The sequence below is a fragment of the Sus scrofa genome, chromosome 15 (assembly GCF_054392235.1).
Source record: "Sus scrofa isolate SSC_HxYL_T2T_F1_AM1 chromosome 15, Sscrofa_HxYL_maternal_Yorkshire_Landrace_v2.0, whole genome shotgun sequence".
NCBI lineage: Eukaryota > Metazoa > Chordata > Mammalia > Artiodactyla > Suidae > Sus > Sus scrofa.
This window is the reverse complement of record NC_139397.1, coordinates 134,632,750-134,649,517: the sequence shown is the minus strand read 5'-3', so window position 1 is coordinate 134,649,517 and position 16,768 is coordinate 134,632,750. Positions and strand designations below refer to the sequence as shown.

Below are 16,768 nucleotides of genomic sequence, written 5' to 3'. Positions count from 1 at the left end.
TCTTGCTTGATCTCAGCTGTTGTCAGCATCATTAGGGGTCTGATGTTTTCTGAAGCCAAGGTGGGGGTCATCCCTCCAGTGTAATTTCCCAGAGGCCAGAGGCGAGATAAGCAGAAGGCCAGGCACTTGCGGGTCTCCCAGTCTCTAGAAATATGACCCATCTTTCGCTCCTTTTCTTTCGTCAACAGTATTTTATGGCACCCTAATGGCCAAGCTGTCTCCTAGGCACTTGGGATACAGTAATCAAAGTATATAAGGAAAAAAAAAAAAAGGAGTTCCCGTCGTGGTGCAGTGGTTAACGAATCCGACTAGGAACCATGAGGTTGTGGGTTCGATCCCTGGCCTTGCTCAGTAGATCAAGGATCTGGCGTTGCCGTGAGCTGTGGTGTAGGTTGCAGATGTGGCTTGGATCCCGCGTTGCTGTGGCTCTGGTGTAGGCCGGTGGCTACAGCTCCAATTCGACCCCTAGCCTGGGAACCTCCATATACCGCAGGAGCAGCTCAAGAAAACGCAAAAAGACCAAAAAAAAAAAAAAAAAAAAAAAAAGTATATAAGGATCACTGCCTCTGTGAAATTTGTATTCTAGAAAGGAAAGAGACAGTAAACAATTAGGCCGTTATGAGAGCTGTGGGGAGAGGAAAATATTTAAAATAAAGGAGGGTAAGGAACGCTAGCAATGCCAGGAGAGGGGCAACTATACCTCGGTTACAGGGCGGGCCTCAGTGAGAAGGAGAGGGAGTTATCTGTGGGAGCATCTACAGGAGAGCATTTCCACAGGGGTAAAGAGCACAGGCAATGCCCTAAGGCAGGAGCAGCACCAGGAGGCCAGTGTGGCCAGAGCAGAGCTCTAAGGGACAAGGGAAGAGATGCTTAGAGGATGCTACGGACCGGATTGTGTCCCTCCCTGCCTCCCTCATTCCCATGTTAAAGCCCCAACCTCCAGTCCATCAAAACGGGACCTTATTTGGAAATAGGGTTGTTGCAGATATAATTAATTAAGATGAGGTCATCACAGGGAGCCCCAATCTAACATAGCTTATACAAAGAGGAAATTCGGACACAAACACAAGCGCACAAGGAGAACACCATGTGAAGACGAAGGCAGAGGCTGAGGTGAACAACCAAGGAGATTGCCAGCAAACCACCAGAAACTAGGGGAGAGCCCTGGAACCGTTTCTCCCTTACAGCCCTTGGAAGGAACCAACCCTGCTGCCACCGTGATCTTGGACTTCCAGTCTCCGGAACTGTGAGAAAATACTCCTCTGTTGTTTTAGCCCCGGGGGGGCAGGATTTTCGCTTTTATTGTATTCGCTTTTTCCTATGATTAAGTGGGCTATATTGCAAGCATTATTTGTTAGAAAAGCATTAACATAATTCCCAAGCTAATTTATCTGAGGAGAAAAAATATGCCTCTCTTCATGGGCTTTTTTCAATACCTATTCCCAATTTCGAACTAAAAATAGGAATTCCTGTTGTGGCTCAGGGGCTATGAACCTGACTAATATCCATGAGGATGTGAGTTTGACCTCTGGCCTCACTCAGTGGGTTAAGGATCCAGTGTTACCATGAGCTGTGGTGTAGATCGTAGAATGGCTTGGATCTGGTGTTGCTGTGGCTGTGGTGTAGGTTGGCAGCTGCTCTGATTTGACCTCTAGCCTGGGAACTTCCATACACCACAGGTGCGGCCCTAAAAAGAAAAAAAAATAGCAACTTTAAAAACAAGTATTAATGAAACTCCAGATTTTATTTGGATGTTGTCAGCTTTCCGCGATCTCCTTCTGTAGCAGGATCCCAGGTTAGGGCTCCCCATGGCATTTGGTTGGCATAGCTCCCCAATCCCCTTGGTCTGTGATGCTTTTGCTTAGTCTTTGCTTGCTTTTCATGACCTTGAGCACGTTGAAGAGGACTGGCCAGGTACCCTGTAGAACACATCCCAGCCTGGGCTTGTCTGATGTTTTTCTCAGGGTTAGATGGGGTGATGGGTTTTTGGAGAGAATTCCACAGAGGGGAGGTGCCCTTCTCCTCACATCATCTCGGGATAAGTGAGACCCATATCGCATCCTTGGTGACATCAGCCTTGCCCACTTGGGGAAGGTAGGGTTTGCCTGGTGTCTCCACCGTGAAGTTACTTAAAATGCACTCGAAACATGAAAGCAGTAAAATTCATTCTTGGTGACACTGGAGGATAGTAAAAGACATGCCATGATCTGATTTAAAACATAAGCAGATCACTCTGGCGGACATGGAGAAGAGAAAGGGCAGACCCAGGGGAGACAGAGAGGTGGCCTCAGCAATCGAGCTGAGAAGGGATGGTGGCAGAGGCCAGGGCGACAGCAAGAGAGGAGAGAAAAAAATAGGAGCTGGATTTTTTTTTTTTTGTCTTTTTAGGGCTGCACCTGCAGCATAGGGAAATTCCCAGTCTAGGGGTTGAATTGGAGCTATAGATGCTGGCCTACGCCACAGCCACAGCAATGTGGGATCCAAACTGCGTCTGCGACTTACACCACAGCACACAGCAACGCTGGATCCTTAACCCACTGAGTGAGGCCAGGGATTGAACCTGAGTCCTCATGGGTACTAGTCAGGTTCATTACCGCTGAGCCATGAAGGGAACCCCTGAATTGGAATTTATTTGGGTAGAGTCAGCAGAAGTTTCTGGTGGATTGAAAGTAAGAGATAAAGAGGTGCTAAAGATGAGTCACGAATTCTGGCCTGAGCTATTGGAAGGATGGAGTTGCCATCACCTGGGCTCGGGTAAGGTGTCCAGCCTGCCATTTATCTCCTCTCCACTCTTTCAATATTTCATCCATCTAACAGATATTTCCTTGGTGTCCAGGCTAGCTGCAAATTTTGCAGGACCCGACCCAGTACAATATGCCCTTGCAGGACCTTTGCTCAAAAAGCAACAAACAAAACACTTGTTTTCTTCTTCCATGGTCTTTCTCTTAAGGGTGTTTTTTATTTGCTTTTTCATGATACACTCCCTGGGGTGCAGGGTACTTGTGGAGGGGAGTGGAGGACTGAGCCCCCCATCCCAGGGAGGCAACAAGAGGTGGGACTGCACTAGAGCTGAACTCCAAGCCCTTGTGCATATTCAATTGCCCCATCAGACTTGACTCATGAAGCACAAATTCTTTTTTTTTTTTTTTCAGAGCTGCACCCACATCATATGGAGGTTCCCAGGCTAGGGGTCCAATTGGAGCTGCAGCCCACAGCCACAGCAACATCAGATCCGAGCCGCATCTGCAACCTGCACCACAGCTCATGACACCGCTGGATCCTTAATCCACTGAGTGAGGCCAGGGATCAAACCTGCAACCTCATGGTTCCTAGTCAGTTTCGTTTCGGCTGTGCCATGACGGGAAATTCTCCATGAAACACAAATTCTGAGATAAAACTATTAAGCTTCTCAAGGCAGTGGCCCCCAAGCATTACACCCCAAGCACAGGGCTCTTCCCAGCACCGGGCCCTGTAGACTGCAGGGTCCCATGCCTGCTCCCTGTTTGGCCTCTATGAGTGTGTGTCACACACTTTGTTGGGCACTGAGGATGCAAAATAGAATCCTTTGCAGAGGGGCAAGGGGGAAAGGAAGAGGTTCTTTATTAATTATGCCCTGTGTCTGAGTCCTGCCTGGTCCCTGTCCAGTGAGAGAGAAGGAGTCCTCAAAATGAGTGTAATCCCGTCTGCAAAGTACAACAGTGGAGAACCAGGTTGGGTGACACGGGGGCTCCAGAGGGAAGGTGGCTGTAGAGGGTTGAAGGGTTGAGGAGTTTGGGGTTCAAAGGGGAGGAGGCTCAGAGGCCTGGACATCTGCTCACAGTCTGAGCTGGACGGGCAAACCTGAGCCAGGAGAGGGAAACGCATCATCAGAGTGTTATTTACTTTTTTGTCTTTTTTGGCTGCCCTGCAGCATATGGAGCTCCTGGGCCCGGGATCAGATCTGAGCCACTGCTGTGACCGAAGCCGCAGCTGCAGCAATGCTGGATCCTTAACCCACTGGGCTAGGCTGGGGATCGAACCTGCATCCCAGTGCTCCCAAGATGCCCCTGATCCTGCTGCACCACAGCGGGAACCCCATATTTATTTACTCTTTAATGAAAATGGCTAAATACATAATTCTTTTCTATTTTTTCTTTTCTTTTTTTGTCTTTTTGCCATTTCTAGGGCCGCTCCTGTGGCATATGGAGGTTCCCAGGCTAGGGGTCTAATTGGAGCTGTAGCCGCCGGCCTCCACCACAGCCACAGCAACGTGGGATCTGAGCCGCGTCTGCGACCTACACCACAGTTCACGGCAACGCCAGATCCTTAACCCACTGAGCAAGGCCAGGGATTGAACCCGAAACCTCGAAGTTCCGAGTTGGATTTGTTAACCACTGAGCCACCACAGGGACTCCCATAATTCTTTCTAACTGCAAAAGCAATGCTCATTTATGGGCCACATCGAAAGGAGTTCCTTGGTGGCTTCCTGGGTGAGGATCTGGTGTTGTCACTGCTGTGGCTTGGATTACTGCTGTGGATGGAGTTCAATCCCTAGCCCAGGAACTTCTGCAAGTTGCAGGCGCAGCCAAGAAAGAAAAGAGAAAAGGAAGCAAGAAAGAAAATGTCCATAGTCCTTCCACCCAAGGATCACCACTGTGGACATTTTGACCCTCTCCTATTTTCTCCTTGTGCACTTATGTATATTCATTACAAAGTGTTATTACCACTTTATTGTGTCTTATAGACACATAGTGTTTAATTTTACAGATCTAGTGTAATTTGTAAAAAAGTGTTTTTTTTTTTTTTTTTTTTTTCCTTTTTATAGCCGAACCTGTGGCATATGGAGTTCCTAGGCTAGGGGTCGTCTTGGAGCTGCAGCTGAGACCTCCACAACAGCTGGCAGCAGCTTGCAGCAACGCTAGATCCTTAACCCACTGAGTGAGGTCAGGGATCCAGCCCACATCCTCACGGAGACTATGAGAGGTTCTTAACCTGCTGAGCCATAATGGGAACTCCTTTTTTTTTTGAAGGGCCTTGAAATGCTACCCAATTTTATCACGATAAACAACTCTATGGGAGTTCCCGTCGTGGCGCAGTGGTTAACGAATCCGACTAGGAACCATGAGGTTGCGGGTTCGGTCCCTGCCCTTGCTCAGTGGGTTAACGATCCGGCGTTGCCATGAGCTGTGGTGTAGGTTGCAGATGCGGCTCGGATCCTGCGTTGCTGTGGCTCTGGCGTAGGCCGGTGGCTACAGCTCCGATTCGACCCCTAGCCTGGGAACCTCCATATGCCGCGGGAGCAGCCCAAAGAAATAGCAAAAAGACAAAAAAAAAAAAAACAAAAAACAAAAAACAAAAACAAAAACAAAAAACAACTCTATGGTAAACCTTGTCCTCCCTCCATCGTTCCCACCCTCTCTCCCCTCCTATGTCTTTCCTTCCTTCTCTCCATCACATACATGGGATTGCAGGGTCAGAGGGTTTGCGATGACATTGAGTGAGTCTGGTAGTTACTCTCCCACCAGGACTGTATGTGGACAGCTAAAATCATGGAACGCTATTATCTGCCAGATCCTGCGCTAAGCACTCTTGCATGTATAAACACCAATCGTCATGCCAATCCCATGAGCTACCTCCTACTTTATTACTACAGAAGAGAAAACTGAGGCACAGCGTGAGTATCTAAGCGTCCCAAGGGCACACAACTGGCCACGGGCAGAGCTAGGAGTTGCCCTGTGGTAGTTTGGTTCTAGAACCTGTAGTCTTACCCCTTTCCTCATCACACAGCTCCACGAGGTAAGTGTCCCAGTTTTGTGGAGAAAGATTTTTTTTTTCATGATTCCTGTGGACTATCTCTATTTCTTTCTATTTATTTATTTATTTATTTATTTATTTATTTATGTCTTTTTGCCTTTTCTAGGGCCGCTCCCATGGCATATGGAGGTTCCCAGGCTAAGAGTCTAATCGGAGCTGTAGCCGCCTGCCTACGCCAGAGTCACAGCAATGCGGGATCCGAGCCGCGTCTGCAACCTACACCACAGCTCACAGCAATGCTGGATCCTTAACCCACTGAGCAAGGCCAGGGATCGAACCTGCAACCTCATGGTTCCTAGTCAGATTCGTTAACCACTGCGCCACGAAGGGAACTCCTCTATTTGTTTATTTAAAAAATTTATTTTAGTCAAGTATAGTTGATTTACAACGTCATGTTATTTTTTGCTGTATAGCAATGTGGTTCAGTTATACATATACATACATACATATATTCTTTTTTATATTCTTTTCCATTATGGTTTATCACAGGATAGTGAAATAGTCCCCAGTGCTATACAGTAGGACCTTGTTTATCCATTCTATACATAATAGTTTGTATCTGCTAATCCCAAACTCCCAGTCCATCCTTCACCTACCCCTTCCACCCTGGCAACCACAAGTCTGCTCTCTATGTCTGTGACTCTGTTTCTGTTTGTTGATAGGTTCATTTGTGTCATATTTTAGATTATACATGTACGTGATATATATGGTATTTGTCTTTGTCTTTCTGACTTATTTCTGAGTTAGTACAATAATCTCTATGTCCATCTATGTTGCTGCACGTGGCATTATCTCATTCTTTTTTTCATGGCAGAGTACTATTCCACTGCATATATGTACCATATCTTCTTTATCCATTCGGATTATTTATTTCTTTATTTTTACTTTTTTGGCTGTGGTGCACAGCGGCCTGATGTGGGATCTTAGTTCCCAGACCAGGGGTTGAACCCAGATCACAGTGGTGAAAGAACCAAGCCCTAATCACTAGCCCACCAGGGAACTCCCTGGAAAAGGATATTTTGATACATGTTGAGAAATGTGCCCAAGGTCGTAAAATGTTAAAGGAAAGTCAATAGTCGAATCATAGTCTGTCTGTCTCCAAAGCAGGGGTTTCCGGGGATTTCCTGAGTATATGCAGGAGATTGTTCTCAGCTGGGTCTCTTCTCACTCTCCAAGGTGCCTCTGGCTTCCACCAGAGCCTAGGAATCAGGGCTGGGAGGGCTGCACCCGCCCAGGTCACACCCCTGTCGAGTCCTGACGTCATCCTGTCTGCCAGGACCCTGAGACACACTGACATCCCCTCCCCTCTCCTCTCATCCTAGATCACTGTTGGGTTCCAGAACTTTCTCACTCGGGCAGTTTTGGTTGCGTGTCACAGCAAACTCCACTTGAACTGGTCTTAACAATAAAGACAATTTATTGGCTCATGCAACTGAGAAGTACACAGAGACAATGACCTCTGGGCATGGTATGTGCAGGACCCTGGCTCCGTTTCGCTATGATTCTCTGATTCTGCCCTCCTCCTAGTGTTAGTTTTTGTCATTAGACTGGTTTGCCATTTATGGAAGCAAAATGGCTTGCAGCAGCAATGAGACTACATACTTGCGTCTCCACCGTCATTAAACAACCATCCCGGACTTGGCTCTGAGTAGGATCATCTTAGGTCACATACTGGCCCTTGAACCTATCACTAAGGCAATGCTGACCATCACCCGAGAGAGGGAGAACTCTCTCCTTCATCTCCCTTGCCTCTTCTTTGGTCCCCAGGTCCAAGTGCGTTCTTCTGCAGGGATGTGAAGAGATGCTGATGCTGGCATCAAAGCTGACAGAGGGACAAAACAGATATGCATACAGCCATGCTGTGCTGTTCACATGGTCTTGCATAGAAGCTACATTTCTAAATGAGAATGGCAAGAACAGACCTCCGTGTTTTGCCAGCGGATTGCACATGTCACAATAATCTTTGTAGCACTGGATGTTCTGCACAGAATGGAAACTGCTTTCCCACTGGGAACATTATCAATCCATTTCAGAGGGAGCTGTTACACGTGGGAAGTGAGGTACGGAAGATATGTTGGGTGGGCGAACTTGCTGGAACATTTTCAGGTGGGTAAATGTTATTCCAGGCTCATCTCTATGTGCCTGTCCCTCTCATTCAAGGAAATGCTCTTTTCTACCATGAAAAGAAAGACTGTTTTCAACTCTTGTCTTCCGGATTGTCTTCCCACTGGAGACCTAAACTACCACCATCATTCAGAAGGGCTGCTTCCCTATAACTCCTCGGGTTTGAGGGAGAACCAGACTCTTCCCTAATACTCCGGTGATTCGTTGAAATGGACCGGAATGCTGAGCAACTTGACCGAGGGCTTAGGAAAAGCAGAGAGGAATTATACTTAAAAAGGAACTTAAAACTAGGTATTAGATTGGGCGGCTCTCGCCCTGGTCTTTCTCAGTGAGTCCCTTCCTTGCCAAGACTTCCCTGTCCAGGAACTGCTGCCCCCTTGTGGCAAACACTCCCTCAGCTGTTCAGACCCCAGTCTGTTTTCTCTGACGTTCCGCATTTTCTGCCCCAGGTGCTACCTTTTCCCTAGATGATGATGTTGATGATGATGATTTTTTGTCATTTTAGGGCTGCATCCCAGGCTAGGGGTTGAATCAGAGCTGTAGCCACTGGCCTACGCCACAGCCACAGTAACGCCAGATCCGAGCCACGTCTGCGACCTATACCACAGCTCATAGCAATGCAGATCCTTAACCCACTGAGCAAGGCCAAGGATTGAACCCGCATCCTCATGGGTCCTAGTCTGGTTTGTTAACCGCTGTACCACGATGGGAACTCTTCCCTAAGATTGTTAACAGGAGGAATATTTGCTCCCTTAAGGGACTGCCCCATATTCAAGTCCTTTCTAGTTGAGGCATCAGATCACAATTGTCCAACACCTGTAAAAGCAAAGCATGGGTAGCCCCAGGGCGATTGTCTCCTTACACTTCCTGCTATTACTTATAAAGGATAAGAGAACCCAGGAGGAGAGCATGACTTAGTTTAAAAAATATGCTTGCCAGTGGGCAGAACTGTAGGCACCGTGACACACTGGCACTTATGGTAGGGGCAGAATTTACACTTGCACAGATTCGCACCAACTCTAAACAGGAGACGATGGTTTGGAAAGGACAGACAGACCAGCCCAGCTGGAAGGAAGTACAGCTTTCAGGCTCACCTTATGTAGACCGTGTGGCTTACAGTGACAGACAGTCTGCATCACCATGAGGATCCGGGACTCGTGAGTCAAAGGAGAGATGACTGATGTCATTTATTTTCCAACTACTGAGGGATCACTGTTCTGCTCTGAAGATGAATCGGAGAGGGTCTCTAGCAGCCCATGGTCTAGAGGAGCAGGCTGGCTTGTAAACACATCATCATAGAACCATGGGGTTCATGTTATAATGGAGAAGTGATTAAAGCACCGGAGGTAGGATTTCTCTTGTGGTGCAGCGGGTTAGGGATCGGCATTGTCACTGCTGCGGCTCAGTTCGATCCCGGGCCTGGGAACGTCCACATGCCACGGAAGTACCAGAGGTAAAGTATGGGCACAAAACGTACCAGCAGTGGAGCCAGGGGACAGACGTTAGTGGCTGGTGGCAACTGAGGCAGGTTCCATCATCCCTGAGAGAGGAGAGAATGACTTACCCCCACTCCTTGCTTCACCCGCTGCCCCAGTTCCAGTGGTCCCTCTCTTGTCCAGCCAGACTCCAAGAGTGGCCCCCAGCCTTGGGGCCATTCTAATTGATTAATTCTCCTTTTAAAATTCCACCAATATCTTTACCCCAAAGAAGCGTAGGGTTTCAGCAAAAATTCTGTGCTCACTGTCCAAATGCAGCTCAAGGGCAATCTTCTGCCTCCTCTCCACAAAGCTGCCCTCTAGTCCCTCCTAGTGGGGGCTTCCTACAAGGTGCCCCCCTACTGTGGACTCCTTCTGAAGTCTCTGCTGTACAAAGTCAAGTCCTTTCCCCTTTATTCATGGCAGGCAAGTTAGAAGGCTTCAAATGGAAACACATGCAAGAAAAGAAAGAGAAGAAAAATAGTCACCCACAGAGCGGAGAATTCAGATAATGGACTCTCAACTCCACTTTCATTTCTGGTTCCCCTGCTTGGATATGTGGGCCCTGGGGGTGTCTGATGCTCTGTGATCTCTTGACTTAACCTGTTCTCCAAAGGTAGACATGGGCAGGGCTGGGGGAGGAGGTGTGCTGTGACGTAGCTTCCCAATTGCACTTTACTCATCAAGTTCCCTCTCAGCGTTAAGTCACTCAGGTTTCTGAGCTCCAGGCTCTGGCTGGATGAACATGGCTGGTGATTCAGGTAGGAAGCCACCTCTGTTTGTCAGGACTTTCTTTGGGGCAGGGCAACTTAGTTTAATTGTCTTTTAGAAAATTCATCCATTTGTCTGGGACCTGTGATTTCTGCTCATTTGCCTCCCTTCCTTCTCCCTCATGACAGTGTATTCAATCCTGACCTTCAACGGGGCTGTAGAGGGTGCTGAGGAAGGCACAGCCTCTCCCCTCCTCCTTTCCTACCTCTCCTTTTCACAGGCAAGAGTATGACTTTCCCAAATCTGATGTTTCTTGCTTTGCCCTGTGGCTTTGTCTTCTGTAAAAATGCAGTACTGGCGGGGGTATTAAAAGGTGTGGATTTGAATGAACTTGTAGAACCTTAGGTTTGGAAAGAACTCAGGGGTTACTTACTCTGCCTACCTCAATTTGGATGAGAAAGTGGAAATCTGTAGAGGTCCAAAGATCCACTCAAGGTCACACAGCTTATTAATGATAGAATCAGGATAGAATGAGCCCTGGATACCAAAGATGCTTTTTTCCAGTCTTGGTAATTTTCTCAAGGTTTTCAGACTGTTCTCTAAAGAGCCCTGGGGGTTTTGTAGCAGGTCTGTGGGTGGAGTGAGCTTCATGCCCTCCCTCCCCAGCAGAGGGTCTTTTATCTGTTTTACATGTTGAAAAGATTTTGCTTCAACAGAGGTTTCACAATTTAAAAAGATGTTTGAAAACTGCTGAATGACTCTGTGGATGTTTAGGGTATGATTTCATGGACCAAGTGGGGACTTTCTCAAATTCTTATACTGGCTTTAGATGGAAGATCGAAACATTTAATGCTTCTGTAGAGAGAAGGCTGAAAATACACTTTAGCAATCCATTGCTGTCATTTTCTTCCCACAGTAGATTTTAAGAAGGTTAAACAAGAATCAAGAAAAGCCTAGGATGGAAAATAACACAGACAGGGACATCTGAGAGCAGACTTGCTTCCTTCCATTTTACCTAATGCTGGCCCCCCTCCGATGTATAGGACCAAACTGGTCCTCCCATCCGAATGCACACACATGGCTAAGGATGGAGAAAGCCAAGGAGCACAGAAGCAGCGTTACAGGTAGAGTTGATGCCGTTGTCGGGCCGACCAATGGCAGAAGTTTTCCCTATAGTTCATCTTATCCCACACTCAAGTCTTGGAGTTATGGAAAGTTGACAACATGGTGAAGCTAATCTCTAAAGCAGTCCAAGATAGAGGTGCTGGAAGGGATCTCCAGTTGCCAAACCAACAGAGAAGTAGAAGATATCCTAGCAACCATTCTCACATCCTTGCTGAGAGTGACTTGAATCTGAGTTACTAATTCACCTTTCTTTCTTTCTTGTCTTTCAACTAGATCACATCATGACTGCTGTCTTGGATGACAAGGATTTGTTGGAATTGTTCGGGGATGACTTTGAAAATTTCACTGGCACGCCACCCACAGACGAACATTACTATAGTCCCTGTAGGATAGACACTGAGTCACTCAACAAGTATGCCGTAGTTGTCATCTATGCCCTGGTCTTCCTGCTAAGCCTACTGGGAAACTCCCTGGTGATGCTGGTCATTTTATACAGCCGTGTCGGCCGCTCTGTCACTGATGTCTACCTGCTGAACCTGGCCATGGCTGACCTGCTCTTTGCCCTGACCTTGCCTATCTGGGCCACCTCCAAGGCAAAGGGCTGGATCTTTGGCACCCCTCTGTGCAAGGTGGTCTCGCTCCTGAAGGAAGTCAACTTCTACAGTGGTATTCTACTGCTGGCCTGCATCAGCGTGGACCGCTACCTAGCCATCGTCCACGCCACACGCACGCTGACCCAGAAGCGCCACTGGGTCAAGTTCATATGCACAGGCATCTGGGCCCTGTCCTTGGTCCTGGCCCTGCCCATCTTCATCTTCCGTGAAGCCTACCATCCACCCTACTCCAGCCCCGTCTGCTACGAGGATCTGGGCGCCAATACAACAAAGTGGCGGATGGTGATGCGGGTCCTGCCCCAGACCTTTGGCTTCCTCCTGCCCCTGCTGGTCATGCTGTTCTGCTACGGACTCACCCTGCGCACCCTGTTTGCCGCCCACATGGGGCAGAAGCACCGGGCCATGCGCGTCATCTTTGCCGTCGTGCTCGTCTTCCTGCTCTGCTGGCTGCCCTACAACCTGGTCCTGGTGGCAGACACCCTCATGAGGGCCCGGGTGATCGCTGAGACCTGTGAGCGCCGCAACGACATCGGCCGGGCCCTGGATGCCACCGAGATCCTGGGCTTCCTGCACAGCTGCCTCAATCCTCTCATCTACGTCTTCATTGGCCAGAAGTTTCGCCACGGGCTCCTCAAGATCATGGCCATCCACGGCCTGATCAGCAAGGAGTACTTGGTCAAGGACGGCAGGCCTTCCTTCGTTGGCTCTTCTTCAGGGAACACTTCTACCACCCTCTAAGGCCCCCACGCGGGACTCCTCCCTTCCCCTCGGTGTCCATTCTGAGCCAGCCTCGTGTCCTCTGGCTGTTCACAGCCCTGGGTCAAGGCAGCCCCCCACTGTGGTTACAGGAAGTTGCTGAGGCCACTTCCTTGGCAGGCCCCCACCTTCTGGTGGAGAGAGCCTGCCCTGGCCCCCAGCCCTTACCGTAATTACCTTGTCAACTGCTAGAGCTCAGTCCACCCGACTCTACCATTGAGCCCACAGCCCTCTGACTTCTGGCAGACGTTCTTTGAAGGTGTTCTTGAAGCGATTACAGAGAGTTCCCACCATTGGGAGCCATCAGTCTCAAACACTGCGAGTTCCTTCCCCAACTCTCCCTTTCCTTGCCTCCTGGCAAAGTCTACCTCCCTTGAGAGAGGCTGAGAAGGACAGACACTCACTTTCTAAGCCTCTCTTAAGCTATGAGTGGCCCTATCCCCTGGTTCTGATTAATAAGAATGAGGGGCACTAGTGTGCTGGTAAGCCATTCTCCTAGGGAAAAAGTCTTGATTTGTAGGATTTGCCATGCTCTGTGGTATAAATAAATGCTCCCTCTATGGTTGATTTCAAGGGTGGTGATGTTTAGCAACCAGCTCAAAAAACCTAGAAAATGTGATAATCTCTTTCACAAGCACTAGAGGAAATATAATGGGGCCAGGGGACTCCTGGGAAATATTCTTGACTTGGAAGAGAGAGAGACACACAAATATAGGTACATATCCTTGGTTCTTGCCTTTGAATATGGTTATAGGACATGATGTGTGCTGCTGAGGCAGCCACTTTCCGATAATGAGGCAAAAATTATGCTTAACACACTTCGGCTGATGGAGCCAAAGGATAAAAAGAACCTGAGAATAAATAGCTCAGAAATAAACTTAAGAGTAAATGATTAAATGATTTTCAGCAAGGATAACAAGTCTATGCAGTTGAAAAAGGATAGTCTTTCCCCAAATTGTGCTGGGAAAATTAGATAGCCATATGCACAAGAATGAAATTGGACCCTTATCTTATACCGTATACAAAAGTTAACTCAGAATGCATTGGAGACCTAAACAGAAGAGTTAAAATGGCAAAACTCTTTTAAAAAAATCCCAACGAAATAACAACAAAAGGAAAAAGCTTCATTTGGTTTGAGGTTGGGAATGGAGTAAGGCTCAGAGATGGGATTTAGATCAACAGTAAGATTGGGATCAAGGGTTAGGTTGGAGTCAGAGAGGAAGTATAGGAGAGCTGAGGATGGGATGACAGCTTGTGATAAGGCAGATGGTCAGAGACAGATGAATTTCAGGAAAAGGGAGAGATCCAGAAATAGATCGAGGCTAGGGATGGGATGAGTGAGATTCAGGGAGGCTGGAAATGGGCTTAGGAGCAGGTATGGTTGGGAAGGGGATGAATGTGGGGGTGTGGGAAGGGTGTTAGAAATGGCATGAGTGTCAGGGATGGGTTGGCGGCTGCAATAGTGACCACTATTGTTTAGTCTAGTTAGTGGCTGGAAGAAAAGGCATCACTAGTAGTGTCACCATCCTCTCTGGAGCATTGCCTAAGATGCTCTTCCAGGGGCCAGGATGGTGACATCATGGCCTGTCCAGCTTGAGACTCTATGAGTAGGTTGGTGAAGAAGGAGTTAGGGGCTCAAGCCCTAAGAGGTCCATCTGATTCAGGAGGAGAAGACAGAAGAATGTAGGAAGAATCTGGGGAGAGATTCTGGGAACCTAGTCTGAGAACCTTCCTTTCCTCTCCCTCCCTCCCTTACTCCCTTCTCCACCTCTCCTACTGTATAACTCAGTGCACATCTTCCTTCATCCTCTGTTGCCCCTAAGAACAACTCCATCAAGTAAATAAGGATCCATACTGGGTCTGGCGAAATACAAATGATGAATACACATCTGAAAAGATGCTTGGTCTCACTAGTAACCTGTGAAGTGGGAATCACACAGCAATTAATAACTTGGGAGACTTTTAAACAGAGAAGAACTCTTTTCAAACAAGTGCAACACAGTTTAGTTAGATTCTTTTTTTAATGCAGTGTATAATTCTCTGGGTATAGCTCAATGATTTGGACTTCAGATCTGTGAAAATGCCAGGGTTTGGTACTGAAATAATAGGTGTATGAAAATATCAAAAACTGGTGTTCCAATCACCAGATATAGTAAAGATTCGACATCTGGTCAAGGTCAGGGAGATTGTTTACCTCACGGAAGAGCTCCACGTGCAGGATGAGGCTGGGATCAGGTATGGGGCGCATCTTAGGAGAGGAATAGCGGAGGATCAGAGAGGGGAGAGAATTAGGGAAGGAATTGGGTTAGGGATGGGGTAAACTTCAAGAGTTGGATGGGGGACAGAAAGAGGGGTGCTACTCTAAGTTCTGCACAATGGCCTGCTGATTTTAAATTTTGAAAATTTGTCTTCTGGGCTGTTAAAATGTTCCAGTCTCCAAGTTATTGTATTGAATTATACTATATCCCTCTATACTGTTCCCCTTCTGACCAACCCCAGACCCCTCACCCCCTCTTACCTCCCTATCCAGTGGCCCATTCTTACTGGTTCCAGCAAAAATATTAATGGTAATCTGTGTTTTATTCCATAGGGGTTTAAGATTGCCCCTTTCCCAGCAACTTGTATTTTAATTAGGGTCTTTCAGAGACTAAAAATTCTCATAGATGCAGATGAAATAAAATGACCATCACCTCTTTGGTCTAAGGGTCTTCCCAGAGATGTCGTTCTAGACATGACCTCTAACCAAGAGATGGTGAAGAAGTACAGGCATGACTTGGAGATGTTGTGTGTTTGCTTCCAGATGACTGCAATAAAGCAAATATGGAGATAAAGCCAGTTGCCTGAATTCTTCTGGCTTCCCAGTGTGCATAAAAAGTTATATTTACTCTACACTGCAGTCTGCACTAGGGTTGTGTCTAAAAATTGTACATTCCTTGGAGTTCCTGCTGTGACAGTGGGTTAAGAACCTGACCACAGCAGCTCAGGTTGGCAGCTCAGCCTGGCACAGTGACTTAAAGGATGGGGCACATGTTGCAGCTGGGGTTTGTACTCAATCCCTGGCCCCGGAACTTCCAAATGCTTCAGGTGCAGCCGTAAAATTTTTTAAAAGCCCATTAATTAAAAAATACTCAAAAATACTTTAATTTTTAATTAAAAAATACTTCATTGCTAAAAATACTAGCCATCCTCTGAGCTTTCAGTGATTCATAATCTCTTTGTACCAGTAGCATCAAAGATCACCAGTGAGCAAACAGTGTTGGAAAAATTGCACCAGTAGACTTGCTTGAAGTTTGAAGCAAGGGTTGTCACAAACCTCCAGTTTGTAAAAAAAAAAAAAGAAGTAAAGCAACATGCAATGAAACAAGGAGGTATGTCTGTATAGCCTTTTGCTATCTCTAAGCAAAGATTGGAGGGCCCAAAGATCTCTGGGTGTGCCCCAGAAAGCCACAAGTGGCCAACAGCTGAGCTCTCACCATGAATGCTTTTATCCATCCTTGTATTTTGTTTTTATTTTAATTTTTAAATTTTAAAATATTTAATTTATTTTAAAAGGACTGTTTTGGAGTTCCCATTGTGGCTCAGCAGTTTACGAATCCGACTAGTATCCATGAGTGCATGGGTTCGATCCCTGGCCTTGCTCAGTGGGTTAAGGATCCGGCGTTGCTGTGAACTGTGGCGTAGGTTGCAGATGTGGCTCAGATGTGGTGTTGCCATGGCTGTGGCATAGGCTAGCAGCTGCAGCTCCAATTCAACCCCTCGCCTGGGAACCTCAACATGCTGTGGGTGTGGCCCTAAAAAGACAAAAAAATAAAATTAAAAAGACTATTTTATTTCACTGTTTTATTATTTTTATTTTTTTGGCCACACCTGTGGCATATGGAGTTCTGGGGCCAGGAATCTGACTTGCACCACAGCAGCAACCTGAACCACTGGAGTGGCATGACCAGATCCTTAACCCACTGTGCTACAAAGGAGCTCCTGGTATTCTGTTTTTAAACTCAAAATCCTTCTTTCAACTTTGAGGGTAGAAATGAACTAAAGAATTTTAAAAAATGAAAACAAGCAGAATATGTTAATGCAAACTTTCTAAAATTAGTTTTTCTTTTTTATTGAAGTGTTTCACTTACATTGTTTAAAAAAGTGGAATGAGTTCCCGTCGTGGCACAGTGG

At 47.0% G+C, this 16,768-nt stretch overlaps 1 protein-coding gene across 6 annotated transcripts; it reads left to right on the top strand.

Annotated features, from left to right (window-relative positions):
- Positions 1–1,008: 1,008 nt before the first annotated feature.
- LOC100515345 (C-X-C chemokine receptor type 2) lies at positions 1,009–15,429 on the top strand. 6 transcript variants are annotated; one of them, XM_084999248.1, is made up of 3 exons: positions 1,009–1,246; positions 7,116–7,261; positions 11,502–15,429. In XM_084999248.1, the coding sequence occupies exons 2-3, from the start codon at positions 7,246–7,248 to the stop codon at positions 12,578–12,580; spliced, it is 1,095 nt and encodes a 364-aa protein (XP_084855374.1). In that variant the 5' UTR covers positions 1,009–1,246; positions 7,116–7,245; the 3' UTR covers positions 12,581–15,429. The 6 variants fall into 6 exon arrangements, with proteins under 6 accessions (XP_084855374.1, XP_084855375.1, XP_084855377.1 ...); XM_084999249.1 differs by having other exon boundaries at positions 1,015–1,246; positions 7,116–7,853; XM_084999250.1 differs by having other exon boundaries at positions 1,068–1,246; positions 7,116–7,899.
- Positions 15,430–16,768: the final 1,339 nt, after the last annotated feature.

What these genes read in the sequence shown, in the direction of transcription:
- LOC100515345 (XM_084999250.1), top strand. Translation starts at nt 7,695, where the DNA reads ATGAGAATGGCAAGAACAGACCTCCGTGTTTTGCCAGCGGATTGCACA. An exon ending in ACTTGCTGGAACATTTTCAG is followed by an intron (nt 7,900 to 11,501) that starts GTGGGTAAATGT and finishes TCTTTCAACTAG; the next exon opens with ATCACATCATGACTGCTGTC.